Source organism: Oncorhynchus mykiss, chromosome 10 (genome assembly GCF_057628025.1).
Source record: "Oncorhynchus mykiss isolate SJ-2025 chromosome 10, ASM5762802v1, whole genome shotgun sequence".
NCBI lineage: Eukaryota > Metazoa > Chordata > Actinopteri > Salmoniformes > Salmonidae > Oncorhynchus > Oncorhynchus mykiss.
Window position 1 is genome coordinate 9,942,315 of NC_143031.1, and position 17,872 is coordinate 9,960,186.

The window sequence follows — 17,872 nt, forward strand, 5'->3', positions numbered from 1 at the left end:
TAGATAAGACCTGTAGATTCCATTGACCTTTCACCTTTTACATTTCTCAGACAAACTGTCAAACTGTAACCTTTTGTCTCTTTCTCTCTCTGAGACTGATGGATATTTGGCGTAAAGGAAGCATCAAACAGAGACAATCAGTGGCTGGCATTTTATTGGTCGCTAGCTTTCTGTGGTCATGTCCGTTGCTGAAACAGAAGATTTTTATCAGATCGCAAGTCAAGATTGGACATTTTCGGTGCACTCAGGTGTCAACTGTTGGAGCTGACAGGAGTTTATGAACGGTGAGGGATCTGAGAACAAGCCCCCACAAGCCCCCAGAGATAGTAAGAACAGGTCGCCTCAAGGCTGTTCTGTTGGCACACCGACACCCCTATAACCTGCTTGTACACACACCTACACAGGTGCACAAGAACACAAGTGCACACAAGTACAGAAAAAAATGGCTAATTCTAATGCAATTGATTTAGTATTTGACTGAAATATATGACTGACAGCACAGGAGGCAGTTTAAGAAAACAGTTTAACCAGTTTAGACTGACATTAAAACAAAAGTATAGACCTCACACACATGGACAAGGGTTTAAAAAATAAGACACCTGTACCATGTCAGATATAGAGTTGAAATATATTACATTTTGAGTTTGCATCCCAATATTACACTTTATATACGTCACAGAAGACGGAAATCTAACAAAAACCTTTTGACATAGAAACAACAGATTTTCTGCAAAATATAAAATTGTATTAATTATGAAACATATTAATATTCCACCCATGAAACCACCACTAAGTCAATTGACTGCAGGAAAGGGCTATGGACTGAATTCAATCCATATCGCACACCATTTCCGTTGTAGCTCGATTGCATTCGTGGAGACTGAATTCACTGTAAACGTTGCCGGCTCAATCGAAAATGCCCTTTACATTGTGACACAGATCTCCAGCGATACGGATTGAATCAAGACCTAAGTCGTTTACAGGATCCCTTCCATTAAACCACACATTCCCCCTGATCCTGTGTCTTTGTGGACAGTGAGAGAGGTGCTATGCCTGCCTGCCCATCGCCCTTTATTCATATGGGAACCGGCGGTCTGAGGACATGCCTGCCTTACACCTGGGGCTGGGAACTATTGCTCAACAGAATGTGATTCAAATCAATAAATCTCCCACTACACCTGCTCCATCGCTCACTGCAGACATCCACACACCTGCCTGATAAAATGACTGTACTGCAGGGAGAGAGGGAGAGATGGAGATGAATATATATAGAGAGAGTGAGACAGAGATGGAGATAAATATGTAGAGAGAGTGAGAGAAATATAGAGAGAGAGTTGGAGAGAGAGAGACGGAGAGAAACAAAGAGAGAGAGACATCGAGAGAGATGGCGAGAGAGAGAAACGGATTTAGAAAGGGGAAAAGAGACTAGATCAATGATATAAAACTTGATCCCCCATCTTGAGCAAAAGGTTTAAAATACACAATAACAAAGTCATATCAATCAGTAAAAAAACGGTTGTCAGCTAGATGGGGGCGTGTGGAGTCGGGTGGTAAACAGAGAGTTAACATGTTGGTTGATGTCGGGGTGCCCAGCAGTGTGACCTGGGGCAAAGTTGTACTCTCAGTAAGTGAGGAGATTAGAGGAAACGGCACGTGTTAGGTTATGGCGCGTGCTACGGTGAATTAGGGAGGAGGAGGCAGGCAGCAGGTGCACTGTTGACACAATAAACATACACACGGACAAAGCCAAACTCTAAATTAGTCATCCAGCTCGCAGCACAGGGAGGAGAGGGAGAGGGCCAGGGGAATGACACAGTTGCATTTGTTTCATAAGGCATGCCACAGGAGGAGGTGGCCTTTGGTGCCGCTGCCTGCCTGCCTTCCCTCTCTTTGTCTTTCCATCTCAGCTGTTCATCCCTCTGACAGCCCGCTTAGACGTTAAACATGTCAATAAAGCACTGTTAGAGAGAAAAGTACAGAGAGGAACAGGGAGAGGAAATAGGATGAGATAAAGAGCGATAAGAAATGACAGAGAAAGAGAGAGTCAAGCAGCTAGTTCGACATGGCAGCCGACAGTACGAGCGACAGTACGAGCGACAGTACAGCCGACAGTACGAGCGACAGTACAGCTGACAGTACGAGCGACAGTACAGCCGACAGTACAGCCGACAGTACGAGCGACAGTACAGCCGACAGTACGAGCGACAGTACAGCCGACAGTACGAGCGACAGTACAGCCGACAGTACGAGCGACAGTACAGCCGACAGTAAGAGCGACAGTACAGCCGACAGTACAGCCGACAGTACGAGCGACAGTACGAGCGACAGTACAGCCGACAGTACGAGCGACAGTACGAGCGACAGTACGAGCGACAGTACAGCCGACAGTACGAGCGACAGTACAGCCGACAGTACGAGTGACAGTACAGCCGACAGTACGAGCGACAGTACAGCCGACAGTACAGCCGACAGTACGAGCGACAGTACAGCCGACAGTACAGCCGACAGTACAGCCGACAGTACGAGCGACAGTACAGTCGACAGTAAGAGCGACAGTACAGCCGACAGTACAGCCGACAGTACAGTCGACAGTAAGAGCGACAGTACAGCCGACAGTACAGCCGACAGTACAGCCGACAGTACAGCCGACAGTACAGCCGACAGTACGAGCGACAGTACAGCCGACAGTACAGCCAACAGTACAGCCGACAGTACATCCGACAGTACAGCCGACAGTACGAGCGACAGTACAGCCGACAGTACGAGCGACAGTACAGCCGACAGTACGAGCGACAGTACAGCCGACAGTACGAGCGACAGTACAGCCGACAGTACAGCCGACAGTACAGCCGACAGTACAGCCGACAGTACAGCCGACAGTACGAGCGACAGTACAGCCGACAGTACGAGCGACAGTACAGCCGACAGTACAGCCGACAGTACGAGCGACAGTACAGTCGACAGTAAGAGCGACAGTACAGCCGACAGTACAGCCGACAGTACAGCCGACAGTACAGCCGACAGTACAGCCGACAGTACGAGCGACAGTACAGCCGACAGTACAGCCGACAGTACAGCCGACAGTACAGCCGACAGTACAGCCGACAGTACAGCCGACAGTACAGCCGACAGTAAGAGCGACAGTACAGCCGACAGTAAGAGCGACAGTACAGCCGACAGTACAGCCGACAGTACAGCCGACAGTACAGTCGACAGTAAGAGCGACAGTACAGCCGACAGTACAGCCGACAGTAAGAGCGACAGTACAGCCGACAGTAAGAGCGACAGTACAGCCGACAGTACAGCCGACAGTACGAGCGACAGTACAGTCGACAGTAAGAGCGACAGTACAGCCGACAGTACAGCCGACAGTACAGTCGACAGTACGAGCGACAGTACGAGCGACAGTACAGCCGACAGTACGAGCGACAGTACAGCCGACAGTACAGCCGACAGTAAGAGCGACAGTACGAGCGACAGTACGAGCGACAGTACAGCCGACAGTACGAGCGACAGTACGAGCGACAGTACAGCCGACAGTACAGCCGACAGTACGAGCGACAGTACAGCCGACAGTACAGCCGACAGTACGAGCGACAGTACGAGCGACAGTACGAGCGACAGTACAGCCGACAGTACGAGCGACAGTACAGCCGACAGTACGAGTGACAGTACGAGCGACAGTACGAGCGACAGTACGAGCGACAGTACAGCCGACAGTACAGCCGACAGTACGAGCGACAGTACAGCCGACAGCACAGCCTACAGTACAGCCGACAGCACAGCCGACAGTACAGCCGACAGTACAGCCGACAGTAAGAGCGACAGTACAGCCGACAGTACAGCCGACAGTACGAGCGACAGTACGAGCGACAGTACGAGCGACAGTACAGCCGACAGTACAGCCGACAGTACAGCCGACAGTACGAGCGACAGTAAGAGCGACAGTACAGCCGACAGTACAGCCGACAGTACGAGCGACAGTAAGAGCGACTGTACAGCCGACAGTACAGCCGACAGTACGAGCGACAGTACAGCCGACAGTACAGCCGACAGTACGAGCGACAGTACAGCCGACAGTACGAGCGACAGTAAGAGTGACAGTAAGAGTGACAGTACAGCCGACAGTACGAGCGACAGTACGAGCGACAGTACAGCCGACAGTACGAGCGACAGTACAGCCGACAGTACGAGCGACAGTACGAGCGACAGTACAGCCGACAGTACGAGCGACAGTACAGCCGACAGTACGAGCGACAGTACGAGCGACAGTACGAGCGACAGTACAGCCGACAGTACAGCCGACAGTACGAGCGACAGTAAGAGCGACAGTACAGCCGACAGTACAGCCGACAGTACGAACGACAGTACAGCCGACAGTACAGCCGACAGTACGAGCGACAGTACGAGAGACAGTACAGCCGACAGTACAGCCGACAGTAAGAGCGACAGTACAGCCGACAGTACAGCCGACAGTACGAGCGATTGCCGACCAACTGATCTACAAAGAACCTTGCATCATAAACAACGAATCATCACTATTTGTTGATCAGTCAGTCAGTCACAATTTACCCATTAACTGTAGACCTACAGGTACATTGTGTCACTACTTTGGGTTTGTCTGTCTTGTTTTGGACAACAACATCCTAATCCGCATCACCGTCACAACCAGACAGGACCCTGGTCGTGACCCCACTCCCTGTGGGTGTCTCAGTGGGAGTTGGGATATGGTGACCCTGGGCAGGACCCAACTCCCTGCGGGTGTCTCAGTGGGAGTTGGGATATGGTGACCCTGGCCGTGACCCCAGTCCCTGCGGGTGTCTCACGGGGAGTTGGGATATGGTGACCCTGGCCGTAACCCCAGTCCCTGCGGGTGTCTCAGTGGGAGTTGGGATATGGTGACCCTGGCCGTGACCCCAGTCCCTGCGGGTGTCTCAGTGGGAGTTGGGATATGGTGACCCTGGCCGTGACCCCAGTCCCTGCGGGTGTCTCAGTGGGAGTTGGGATATGGTGACCCTGGCCGTGACCCCAGTCCCTGCGGGTGTCTCAGTGGGAGTTGGGATATGGTGACCCTGGCCGTGACCCCAGTCCCTGCGGGTGTCTCAGTGGGAGTTGGGATATGGTGACCCTGGCCGTGACCCCAGTCCCTGCGGGTGTCTCAGTGGGAGTTGGGATATGCAGAAACACATTTCCATTGGACACTTGTACAAGTGTGTAACAGGACAAATGTAAGCAAATTATGACTGTTATTTAAGACACGATTGTAATATTCATATGTGTAAACATACTGAATTGTAATTGGAGGAATTTTACCGCCATATCATACGGTTGAGACCACCCAAATGGTTAGGTGATCGGCGGTTTGATCCTGGTTGGCGATACGTGAACATGCCAGTTATAGCTAGCTAATAAAGAGCTACGTTAAGAAATATCCTGTAGTACTGCATTGTATTATGTTGTACAAAGTGTGCAAAACAAGACAACGGTCATGTCAAATACTCTTGAGTCTTTGTCCAACCAACTATGGTTGTAACGTGCCACAGAGGTTCAGCTAGGCTGGTCATGACTGGGAAGGGAGGGCTATGAGGGATGTGTGGAGGACAGATGGGACAAACGGACAAATATGAAGAAAAAACGTCTGGATTTCTTAATACACACACACAGAATGAAGGTCATTCTGAAGAAGACAGGTTGTATCAGAGAGCAGCCCTCATGCCAAACCTGAGGGTCCAACTCCATCCACCCACCATGCTGTTTACTAAAACAGAGCTGACCTATGAGGCTTGTTTGGTAAACAGAGAGAGCAGCACACAGTTCTGTTCCTGTCACCTTGCTCCGGAACACAGGCCACCCGTGCCACCATCCTTCTCCTCCTTCTCTGCCCCCGAGGCGTGCTGTTGTGGAAACAGGGCCCCCAGCAGCCAGCCACGTGTCACACAGGGAAGGACATCCACACGTCCTTGGTTTGTTGTTACCTCCATCGCTCCAACTGCACAACATTGTTCTGTTCTCTAACTACTCTCTATCCAATAGAAAATTAAACAATCTGCAGTAAGTTCTCCTCTAGTCTCTTAAAGAATACTGTCAACAATGTTTATAAAAAAAAAAATGTAAATACAAAATCAAGTGTTTTCTAAAACCAAATGACCCCTCCAAAACTACAGAGATGTTTCAGGCACCAAGGTGAGAGTATATTTATCTTTAAATAAGTAATAACACAGATAGAAATCTTGACCACTACTATTATTAGAGGACGTTAAGTCATTTACAATGGTAAAATATCTCGTTAATGGTAAATATCTAATCAACTCCCTATCATTGAAGCTGTTTGTTCAGACACTTGCCTATTTCAGGTCATCTCAAATAAATACCTTGGTCACAAATAAAAGATATATGAATTCAAAGTAATATCCGTGGATATCCACCAGACTGGGGAAGAGAGGATCCAAAAACGGTCAGGATTATCTCCATCCTTGTATGAAGACATCGAGGTTAATAATTCCAGGAAATATATCTGGAAAGTAGTAAAGATACTCTTCTGTTAAAGTTCCTTCTTGGATGTTCCCCTGTTAAAACCATTGTGCTCTGATGGACTGAGACATGGCTCTTCTGCTTTTGTAGGATTTTGGGGAAAATAGAGCTAAACACAACAAACACAGTATTGGTGGCTTTTTTTGGGGGGAGAAATATTTGAAATGTCAACACAGGAAAAAACAGCAACATAAATGTTGGCCTGGTGGGGACTGAGGGGAGAGAGGGGTTCACAGACTGTTTCAACAGCCAACACGCCAGGTGTTTCCTCACCAAATAAAGAGCAGCACTACCCTGATTATCATTTTTTTTAATCCCCGCATCATTGGGAAAGGGCTCGTAAGTAAGTATTTCAGGTAGTCTACACCTTTTGTTTTCGGCGCATGTGACCAATAAAATGTCATTTGATTCACCCTATTCAGTGCACGCAGAATGGTGGGATAAATGTGTGAGGGAAAGTGGCCATAATATTTTGTGAAATGTTCTGTTGAAGGTCAGATTCCAAGCAAAAAAAAACAGACTGTTTAATAATGGGTTTTAAAATAAAGCCGGAATAAGAGCAGGTGAAAGTCTTGACTCAATGTCTAGAGAGGCTACCAACAGGACAACGTTCACACCTAGTGGAGGGATATTTCTACATCAGGGAATGGCAACTTTGATAGGGGTGGGGGTCACAATAAAATCAGAACTCATTATGAGGGGCCGCAGTGGCTCATGGGTCTGTGTACCCATATATGCAGTGAGCCGGACCTAGCCTAAGTTACATTTTGTTGGGAGGCGCCCGTACCTTGCAAGCAAAAGATTTTAGCAGCCCCCCTCTTGACAGTGGAGAGAATAAATTGAAGTTAAGGGAGTTCATTTGCTGCATTCCTACCCATTTTGCCATGGGGCGGAGATAAGATTTTGCAATTGTGTAACTAATTTCAAACAATCATACAAATTATCCCATGGGGCAGAGAAAATTTCTATTTTTTTTTTTTTGCAGTTAATATCTCTGAGTGAGAGTGACTAACAAAATCCATGGGGGCCCTGTGGTCTATAATTTGACCATGATTACAAGTTTAGCTGGCTAGACTAACTTAACAGAACTTGTTTTTTTTGCTGACATGGGCTAATTGAGTGACTGCCAGTGAGTGACCGAACAGAAAAGCTGCAAGTTTCATCTTGTGTAATCTGCTCTTTTAACTCTCAACATTAGGTTGAGCCCCCTAATGTTGAGATGGGGGGATTGATTTATCTGCAGGCCCACACAAGAGGGTGCACCAGTTGCCCATCCCTGGTCTACATTAAAACGTGACACTACTGACACCTTGTGGTTGTTAGTAAAATCAAATCCTATTGGTCACATAACACACGCTTTAGCAGATGTTATTGCAAGTGTAGCGAAATGCTACTCAGTTTCATAGGATAATCTTGGCCAAAACCTGCTCCAAGAGCAAGCGCTTTACACATACAAAAAAAAAAATATTCAGCTCAACTTGTTCTTTCAGTGCAACCGATAGCAGGTGTGTCATTTGTTAAGAAATGAGTCTGTAAAATGCATCAAAAGTGTATCTGTATAAAGGTGAACACCTGCTCAGTTTGCTGCTTCCAAGCATGGCCTGCTAAGTTAATGTTTCCACCATAATGTTCACATTCGTAATAATGATCTCCAACGCCCACCCAGGCTTTTACAAAACAAACTATAAGGACGTCCATTTTGTGCCTTCATGATGTAAATGTATCTCCCCTCTCCTAATGTAAAGAAGCAGACGTTGTGTTGAGATGTACCTTAAAAAAACAAAAACAGGTGCATTTATTGCATCAATACAGCATCGTATCACCTGGCAACACACCTTCCTCAAAGCAACAGAGTGTGAAGAACCTATGCAAAGGGGAATGTCAATATGCCTGTGACAAAATAAATGAGAAAAGATAGAACTAAGACAAAACGATGAATGGGGGGATTTACCTGCTAAATGTAAATGTATGGGCTACATTTTTAAATTTAACCTTTATTTAACAAGGCAAGTCAGTTAAGAACAAAATCTTATTTTCAATGTCATCCTAGGAACAGTGGGGTTAACTGCCTTGTTCAGGGGCAGAATGACCTTGTCAGCTCGGGGATTTGATCTTGCAACCTTTCGGTTACTAGTCCAACGCTTCCGCCACATAAGTGATACATTCATTTACAATTGCAATGATCAAACCCATCAGAATGAGATTGCAGAAAATGATTTATTGTTTAATTGCGCAGGAGTCATGTAGTCCCCTATGGTCCCTCAATTAGAACCGGCCAACAAAAACAAACAAGATACGCTAAGCACATGCTCTGTTACCTAACCCAAGTCCTGACCCTTCAAACACAAGGCTCATCAACTCAAAATCAGCGTGCAGATGTATTATTCATACCAAAATGTATGTTACATAGCAGTGCAACCGATAGCAGGTGTGACATTGAAATAACACAAGTTATGAAAGCACCTAAATACAATGTAAAAACTGAATGTACTTGGTAGACATATTCATATCTGGCTGTAGACAACACATGGATGCCACCAAAACGAGGAAAATAAAGTCCTGTTTCAAGTCAGCACCTATTTAAAAACACCACAGAATGCTGTCAACCATCATAGGCCCCGTTTACATTTAATAACCAAAACAAACAAAGGTGGGGGGGGGGGGGGGGGGGGGGGGACTGCTGGGGTATCGATGTATACTGAGACTGAAATATCACACCACCCTGCAGCTTGGCTCTAGTTAGTCAGTTCATTTCACCCCCCCAATTGATTCTGCCTACAGCCAGACATTTCTCAAGATACAATTTGAGTCTGATAGCCAGAAAACAGGTTCAGAGGGGTTTGGGCAGGGCAGAGACCTCCTCGAAACACTCATCATAGGCCTCCTTATAGTCCTCGTGAGATTTGATCATGATGACGCAGGTGGGCCGCTTTGAGCCTGCAGACGAACCAAGGTCCTGAGGAGATAGACATGGCAGGGTTACTTTAAAAGGTATTCGCCTCATTGATTTCATGGGAGAACCTCAATTGCTTACTCGTCACATCCTTCGCAAAACTAATTGATAAGGAAAGCCAGAGGTTTGTCATTATTGTGCATTCCTCTTTTTGTATTTTTAGTACAGTACACATGATCAATTTCAGCTCCAAGATGGTGGCGATATGAAAAGCTTAATTGTGATGTTAGGTGCTTTGAACCATGTAGCGCTCTGTAGTTTCATAACTCTGTGGACAATGACTTGATATACAATTCCGACATCTCTATGCACTTCCGCAGTTAGGCCTTTTGGTTTGGAGAACTCACCACTTTTGAGGGAATATAGGCATATGGCAGACTCCTGTCCTCACACATGACGGGTAGATGGCAGTAAACATCGATTGGAAGAGTATCTCCAGCCAACACCACAATCCTGCAAAAAAAATATAATTGTATATAGATAGAGAAGCATGCGTATGATCTGATAACCATTTGCAGAACGTTAGCAAAATATTCAAACAGTACAGGCTAAATTAATTAACAAACTTACCCAGTTTCTCCTTTGTTAATGAACTTCTGAACTTCTTTCACTCCACGGCGAATTTGTTTGAGCTTAGATGCTGAAAGGACAGAGTTGCATGTAAATAAAGACGGAAAGTTAGCTGAAGTTGCTAACACCACTCAGCTCACTTGCCAACTACTAACGTTGGCAAATGTCCTAGCTAACTAACAGTTCACCAAGCTAATATTAGCAGGCTGACTAACGTTACCTTGCTGGATACTATTTGAAAATGTCGACCATATTCTTGGCATGTATTTGTCAATATGAAAATATAATGTATAGTTTACCTTTTTTGACACATTTGTAGAGCTTCTTGCTTAGCTTCTTAGTGGCCAGTGGATTAGCAATTGGGTTGATGTTTGCAATCAACTCTTGATACGACTTCTCTGTCCCTACAGTCTCCGTCGCTCCAGCCTCCTCCTCCTTAGTGCCTTTTTCCTTCTTTACCTTGGTCATGTTTCTGAGAGATAACGCAGAAGTTACTTACCGTTTTAGTTAGTTTGCAGCGTGCTACGTTGCAAGTGGGAGAAAAAAAGCTACACACGTGTTGCCAGTGCAGAAAAACGTAGTGCTTCCGGATCAAGTATTTTTGCAATCCTTCAGAATAAGGGTCACCAGTGCACCGCTGTGAGGCAGGCAAGAATAATTTTGTAATTCCGGGTCAAGTATTTTTGCAATCCTTCAGAATAAGAGTTCCATTTGGTTTACCTTTAAAATCAATAATTAGGGTGAAAATGACGGAAACTTTGCACAATTATCGATATATTGTATACTATCTATTATACAAATCACAATTTAATAATATGTGACATATTATGTGATTGTTTTATTTTAAATGTGTTCACGCCAAAATGGTCAACAATATTTTTGGTGTGTGTGTACTCATCATTTACTGCACTGTACACAATTTTCTGTACTTTGTGTCGGATGTAAAATGGGGGTCCATTTTACTCTTGAGCCCCTATAGTTTCCACATTCACAGAGTTTATACGCAGAGGACCATCATCTGAGGCCCTTAAAGAGTTTCGTTTCCAGCTTAAATACAATCTGATTTTCATATTGGACTTACATATATCACAGTACACAGTTATCTGTACAAAACAGATCAGCTTGAACAAAAATCTAGGTCATAGGAAGTGTTGCTGGACTTTTACAGTGATCAAACGGATTAAAATGGGGGTGCCTATGTAACAGTATAGACTTTACGTACGTCCCCTCGCCCCGACCGCGAACCAGGGACGCTCTGCACACAGACAACAGTCACCCACGAAGCATCGTTACCCATCGCTCCACAAAAGCCACGGCCCTTGCAGAGGGCAATACGAATGGGCTGAATAATGGGAATGGGCTGAATAATGGGAATGGGCTGAATAATGGGATTTAAAAGTTGTATTTTTAATTTTTAAGTTGATTATTATAATAATGATTATTATTGTTAATAATATTAATAGTAGCATTAAAAATAATGTTTTTATATTTTTATTACTGTTGTTACCATGATAACTATCTAGTAATCATTACTTAATGCAGTTAACAATAACGTCACCGTTATATTATTTGTGCTATGAAGGTGATTCACTTTTTCCCTTTTTTCATATTGTTAAACCAAATAATTGGTCTGCTAACGTTTTTTACATTATGACACGAATTTCAACCACTTGTATAATTTTCTACATGTATTGTGTAATGGAGCTGTATACTGTAAGTGTTGCTCTCCACTTTCTGGAGGATCACGTTTTAAAATCAGTGGAATTATGATAGCTAGAGAGCTAGAGAGATGGAGAAAACACCTGTCTCCGGATTACATCATCAAAACTAAGGGCAACCGAAGTATGGCATTCCTGACAGGAAGACGCATCCATCATGCATGTTGATGTAGTGGGGCCTTTCAGACATCTCCAGTGTCAGCTCTACAGGTGGAGATGGGGAGATGTTATCCATTACAGAAGGAAACAGCTGGCAATAACATACAGGTCTCACCCCACGAGGCATGTTGGCAACGTTGACAGAATTAAAGCTTTGGATGTGTGGGTTATAACCAGGAGAGGAAAATGGGATTGTATGGCAGAGAGTTTAACCCCACGGTACCTATCCCTGTGAGTCCACCATGGCTACACCCACCTACAGTACTTAATTTACAAGTGTTGGAGAGAGTACGGAAAGACAGGGAGGGAGTTGATCCATCCGAGTTATTTTAAAAGACAACTTGATACTGTATATCAGGATTTTATGCCCATATATACACTGAGTGTACAAAATATTAAGAACACTTGGTCTTTCCATGACATAGACTGACCAGGTAAATGCAGGTGAAAGCTATGATCCCTTATTGATGTCACTTGTTAAATCCACTTGAATCCGTGTAGATGAAGGCGAGGAGACGGGTTAAAGAAGGATTTTTAAGCCTTCAGACAATTGAAACATGGATCGTATGTGTGTGTGTGCCATTCAGAGGGTGAATGGGCAAGACAAAATATTCAAGTGCCTTTGAACGAGGTATGAAAGTAGGTGCCAGGTGCACCACTTTGTGTCAAGAACTGCAACGCTGCTGGATTTTTCACGCTCGGCAGTTTCCCGTCTGTATGAAGAATGTTCCACCACCCAAATGACATCCAGTGGTGGGAAGCATTGGAGTCAACATGGGCCAGCATCCCTGTGGAATGCTTTTGACACCTTATAGAGTCAACATGGGCCAGCATCCCTGTGGAATGCTTTTGACACCTTCTAGAGTCAACATGGGCCAGCATCCCCTGTGGAATGCTTTTGACACCTTCTAGAGTCAACATGGGCCAGCATCCCCTGTGGAATGCTTTTGACACCTTCTAGAGTCAACATGGGCCAGCATCCCCTGTGGAATGCTTTTGACACCTTGTAGAGTCAACATGGGCCAGCATCCCCTGTGGAATGCTTTTGACACCTTGTAGAGTCAACATGGGCCAGCATCCCCGTGGTATGCTTTTGACACCTTCTAGAGTCTTTACCCCTGACGAATTGAGGCTGTTCTGAGGGCAAATGGAGGTGGAGGGTGCAACCTAATATTAGGAAAGTGTTCTTAATGTTTTATACACTCATGAACAGGTCAGACTGGGTCAGCCTCCGTTGTACAGGAAAGTGGGGTGGCAGACAGGAAACGTATGACAGACCACTTGACTGAAGACACGGCAGAGCTGAGGGCCGTACTGTTGGCCCTGCAGTGGCTGGAGGAAGTCAACCCAAAAATAATAGTTATATGTAATGGTGTAAAGTAACTAAGTAAGAATAGTTTAAAGTATTACTTAAGTCGTTTTTTGAGGGTGTCTGTATTTTACTATTTATATTTTTGACAACTTTGACTTTTACTTCACTACATTCCTAAAGAAAATAATGTAATTTTTACTCCATAAAAATATTTGTTACATTTCAAATTTTTACCTGGACAGAAAAACAATGGTCCAATTCACACAATATCAAGAGAACATCCCTGGTCATCCCTAATGCCTCTGATCTGGTGGACTCACTAAACAGAGAACATCCCTGCTCATCCCTACTGCCTCTGATCTGGAGGACTCACTAAACAGAGAACATCCCTGCTCATCCCTACTGCCTCTGATCTGGTGGACTCACTAAACAGAGAACATCCCTGCTCATCCCTACTGCCCCTGATCTGGAGGACTCACTAAACAGAGAACATCCCTGCTCATCCCTACTGCCTCTGATCTGGAGGACTCACTAAACAGAGAACATCCCTGCTCATCCCTACTGCCTCTGATCTGGAGGACTCACTAAACAGAGAACATCCCTGGTCATCCCTACTGCCTCTGATCTGGAGGACTCACTAAACAGAGAACATCCCTGCTCATCCCTACTGCCTCTGATCTGGAGGACTCACTAAACAGAGAACATCCCTGGTCATCCCTACTGCCTCTGATCTGGAGGACTCACTAAACAGACAACATCCCTGGTCATCCATACTGCCTCTGATCTGGTGGACTCACTAAACAGAAAACATCCCTGGTCATCCCTACTGCCTCTGATCTGGAGGACTCACTAAACAGAGAACATCCCTGGTCATCCCTACTGCCTCTGATCTGGTGGACTCACTAAACAGAGAACATCCCTGGTCATCCCTACTGCCTCTGATCTGGAGGACTCACTAAACAGAGAACATCCCTGCTCATCCCTACTGCCTCTGATCTGGAGGACTCACTAAACAGAGAACATCCCTGGTCATCCCTACTGCCTCTGATCTGGTGGATGCTCGGACTCACGTGCTGTGTTGGTGAGTCTGCAAACATTTAGCTCACATTGCAGTCAAGTTATATGAGACACTCCAAATGTATGCCCAGGTGAGACAGATGGGTGTCCAGATACGTTTTGCTTGGGTCCTCCTAGCCCATGTGTCACGTTCTGACCTTTATTTCCTTTGTTTTGTATTTATTTAGTATGGTCAGGGCGTGAGTTGGGGTGGGCAGTCTATGTTTGTTTTTCTATGATTTGGGGATTTGTATGTTTCGGCCTAGTATGGTTCTCAATCAGAGGCAGGTGTCATTAGTTGTCTCTGATTGAGAATCATACTTAGGTAGCCTGGGTTTCACTGTTTGTTGGTGGGTGATTGTCTATGTTGATTGCTTGTGTCAGCACAGTTCTCATTTAGCTTCATGGTCATTATTTGTTTATTGTTTTTGTATAGTGTGTTTCAGTGTTCAGTGTTTTCTTCATAAAATTTCATGATGAACACAAACCACGCCGCATTTTGCTCCTCCGATCCTTCTCGCCTCTCCTCTTCAGATGAAGAGGAGGACGTCCGTGACACCATGTATGAGGTGGAAAGGAATGAGGAAGTAGATATGCTAGCTAAATATACCCTTAGGAGGGAGGAGGTGGATGTGCCAATGAGCAAATCAGAGGCTAAGGGAATGATATGGACAGTAGCGGTGCAGAGATGGTAGGAGCAGTGGAACAGCGACACTAAAGACAGGCATCTCTTCTAGATGCAGAGTAAAGTCAGGGAGGGAAGGACGGTAGGAAGAGACCAAAGAGAGGATGCCATCTTTACAAGGCTAAGGGTGGGACACAGCCGATTGAATATATGTAATTAAATGTGATAGGAAAGCATCCAACAGGAAGTTCTGAATACTGCCTGGAAACAGAGACAGTGCAGCATGTCCTGATGCAGCGTGGGCAGTGTGAGAGGGAAACAGAGACAGTGCAGCATGTCCTGATGCAGCGTGGGCAGTGTGAGAGGGAAACAGAGACAGTGCAGCATGTCCTGATGCAGCGTGGGCAGTGTGAGAGGGAAACAGAGACAGTGCAGCATATCCTCATGCAGCGTGGGCAGTGTGAGAGGGAAACAGAGACAGTGCAGCATGTCCTCATGCAGCGTGGGCAGTGTGAGAGGGAAACAGAGACAGTGCATCATGTCCTCATGCAGCGTGGGCAGTGTGAGAGGGAAACAGAGACAGTGCAGCATGTCCTGATGCAGCGCGGGCAGTGTGAGAGGGAAAGAGAGACAGTGCAGCATGTCCTGATGCAGCGTGGGCAGTGTGAGAGGGAAAGAGAGAGACTGAGATCCAGTTTGAGGGAGAAAGGGGATGAGTTTAAAGAGCATACTGGGTAGAACATTGTTCGATACAGTCACAGATATTTTCTTTTTCAAGAGAAACAGGGCTGGCAGGTAGGATTTAGTTCCTTCCTGTCTCTGGCCCTCACTCCAGTACAAGAGTTGGTGGTAATACACCAGAACGTTAGATGCCAACCGCCGATAAACCCCACGGAAGGAGAAGAAGGTTCACATTCATTCTCCGTGCAGACTCTCCTCGTTTACCTTTGACCTTTTTTGAAAAGAAGGCAAGAGAGGACCGAGGAGAGAGGATGCAGGAGGTGATGAAATGTAATTGATCAAAGGCCTAAATGATTAACGAAACAAACAATAAGAAAAATTACAAGTAACTTCCCGTTCCTGGTGTTCTCCTTTTAGGATTGGAAAAGTCTAAATGGGATCCTTGGGACATCCCAACTCTGACGTCACCGCATCGAAGATTACGTTAAAAACTGTAAGGGTTTAGGGTTAGGGTAAGGGTTAAGGTTAGGGGTTAGGGTTAGGGTAAGGGTTAAGGTTAGGAGTTAGGGTTAGGGTAAGGGTTAAGGTTAGGAGTTAGGGTTAGGGTAGAGATGTCCCAAACATTCTGGATAGCCTTAAGATTTTAGGTCGTCACTAGCTTCTTTATACTCACAAATTAATAAACCCTGCAAATTTCTACAATTGATCTTCTTACATTTAGATTTTAACCCTAACCACACTGCTAACCTTATGCCTAACCTTAACCACACTGCTAACCTTATGCCTAACCCTAACCTTAACCACACTGCTTACCTTATGCCTAACCTTAACCACACTGCTAACCTTATGCCTAACCTTAACCACACTGCTAACCTTATGCCTAACCTTAACCTTAACCACACTGCTAACCTTATGCCTAACCTTAACCACACTGCTTACCTTATGCCTAACCCTAACCACACTGCTAACCTTATGCCTAACCTTAACCACACTGCTAACCTTATGCCTAACCTTAACCTTAACCACACTGCTAACCTTATGCCTAACCTTAACCACACTGCTAACCTTATGCCTAACCCTAACCTTAACCACACTGCTTACCTTATGCCTAACCTTAACCACACTGCTAACCTTATGCCTAACCCTAACCTTAACCACACTGCTTACCTTATGCCTAACCTTAACCACACTGCTAACCTTATGCCTAACCTTAACCACACCGCTAACCTTATGCCTAACCCTAACCATAACCACACTGCTAACCTTAACCACACCGCTAACCTTATGCCTAACCCTAACCATAACCACACTGCTAACCTTATGCCTAACCTTTACCACACTGCTAACCTTATGCCTAACCTTAACCCTAACCACACTGCTAACCTTATGCCTAACCTTAACCACACTGCTAACCTTATGCCTAACCCTAACCTTAACCACACTGCTTACCTTATGCCTAACCTTAACCACACTGCTAACCTTATGCCTAACCTTAACCACACCGCTAACCTTATGCCTAACCCTAACCACACTGCTAAACTTATGCCTAACCACACTGCTAACCTTATGCCTAACCATAACCACACTGCTAACCTTATGCCTAACCTTAACCACACCGCTAACCTTATGCCTAACCCTAACCATAACCACACTGCTAACCCTAACCATAACCACACTGCTAACCCTAACCACACTGCTAACCTTATGACTAACCCTAACCATAACCACACTGCTAACCTTAACCACACTGCTAACCTTATGCCTAACCTTAACCACACTGCTAAACTTATGCCTACCCACACTGCTAACCTTATGCCTAACCATAACCACACTGCTAACCTTATGCCTAACTCTAACCACACTGAATAATGTGATATACTGTGGTAATCTGAAATAATGTGATATACTGGGGTAGTCCGGAATAATGTGATATACTGGGGTACTCCGGAATAATGTGATATACTGGGGTACTCCGGAATAATGTGATATACTGGGGTACTCCGGAATAATGTGATATACTGTGGTACTCCGGAATAATGTGATATACTGTGGTAATCTGAAATAATGTGATATACTGGGGTAGTCTGGAATAATGTGATATACTGGGGTACTCCGGAATAATGTGATATACTGTGGTACTCCGGAATAATGTGATATACTGTGATACTCCGGAATAATGTGATATACTGGGGTACTCCGGAATAATGTGATATACTGGGGTACTCCGGAATAATGTGATATACTGGGGTACTCCGGAATAATGTGAT

At 45.3% G+C, this 17,872-nt stretch overlaps 1 protein-coding gene across 1 annotated transcript; it reads right to left on the reverse strand.

Annotated features, from left to right (window-relative positions):
* Window positions 1-8,729: 8,729 nt before the first annotated feature.
* nhp2 (NHP2 ribonucleoprotein homolog (yeast)) lies at window positions 8,730-10,679 on the reverse strand. Its single transcript, XM_021617565.3, has 4 exons — window positions 10,354-10,679; window positions 10,055-10,124; window positions 9,832-9,937; window positions 8,730-9,487 (listed from the first exon to the last, which is right to left on the reverse strand). Exons 1-4 carry the CDS (start codon window positions 10,520-10,522, stop codon window positions 9,362-9,364), a joined length of 471 nt encoding a protein of 156 aa, XP_021473240.1. The 5' UTR covers window positions 10,523-10,679; the 3' UTR covers window positions 8,730-9,361.
* Between the last annotated feature and the right edge of the window lie 7,193 nt (window positions 10,680-17,872).

What these genes read in the sequence shown, in the direction of transcription:
- nhp2 (XM_021617565.3), bottom strand. Translation starts at nt 10,522, where the DNA reads ATGACCAAGGTAAAGAAGGAAAAAGGCACTAAGGAGGAGGAGGCTGGA. An exon ending in CTACAAATGTGTCAAAAAAG is followed by an intron (nt 10,125 to 10,353) that starts GTAAACTATACA and finishes CTGTCCTTTCAG; the next exon opens with CATCTAAGCTCAAACAAATT. An exon ending in ATTAACAAAGGAGAAACTGG is followed by an intron (nt 9,938 to 10,054) that starts GTAAGTTTGTTA and finishes TTTTTTTTGCAG; the next exon opens with GATTGTGGTGTTGGCTGGAG.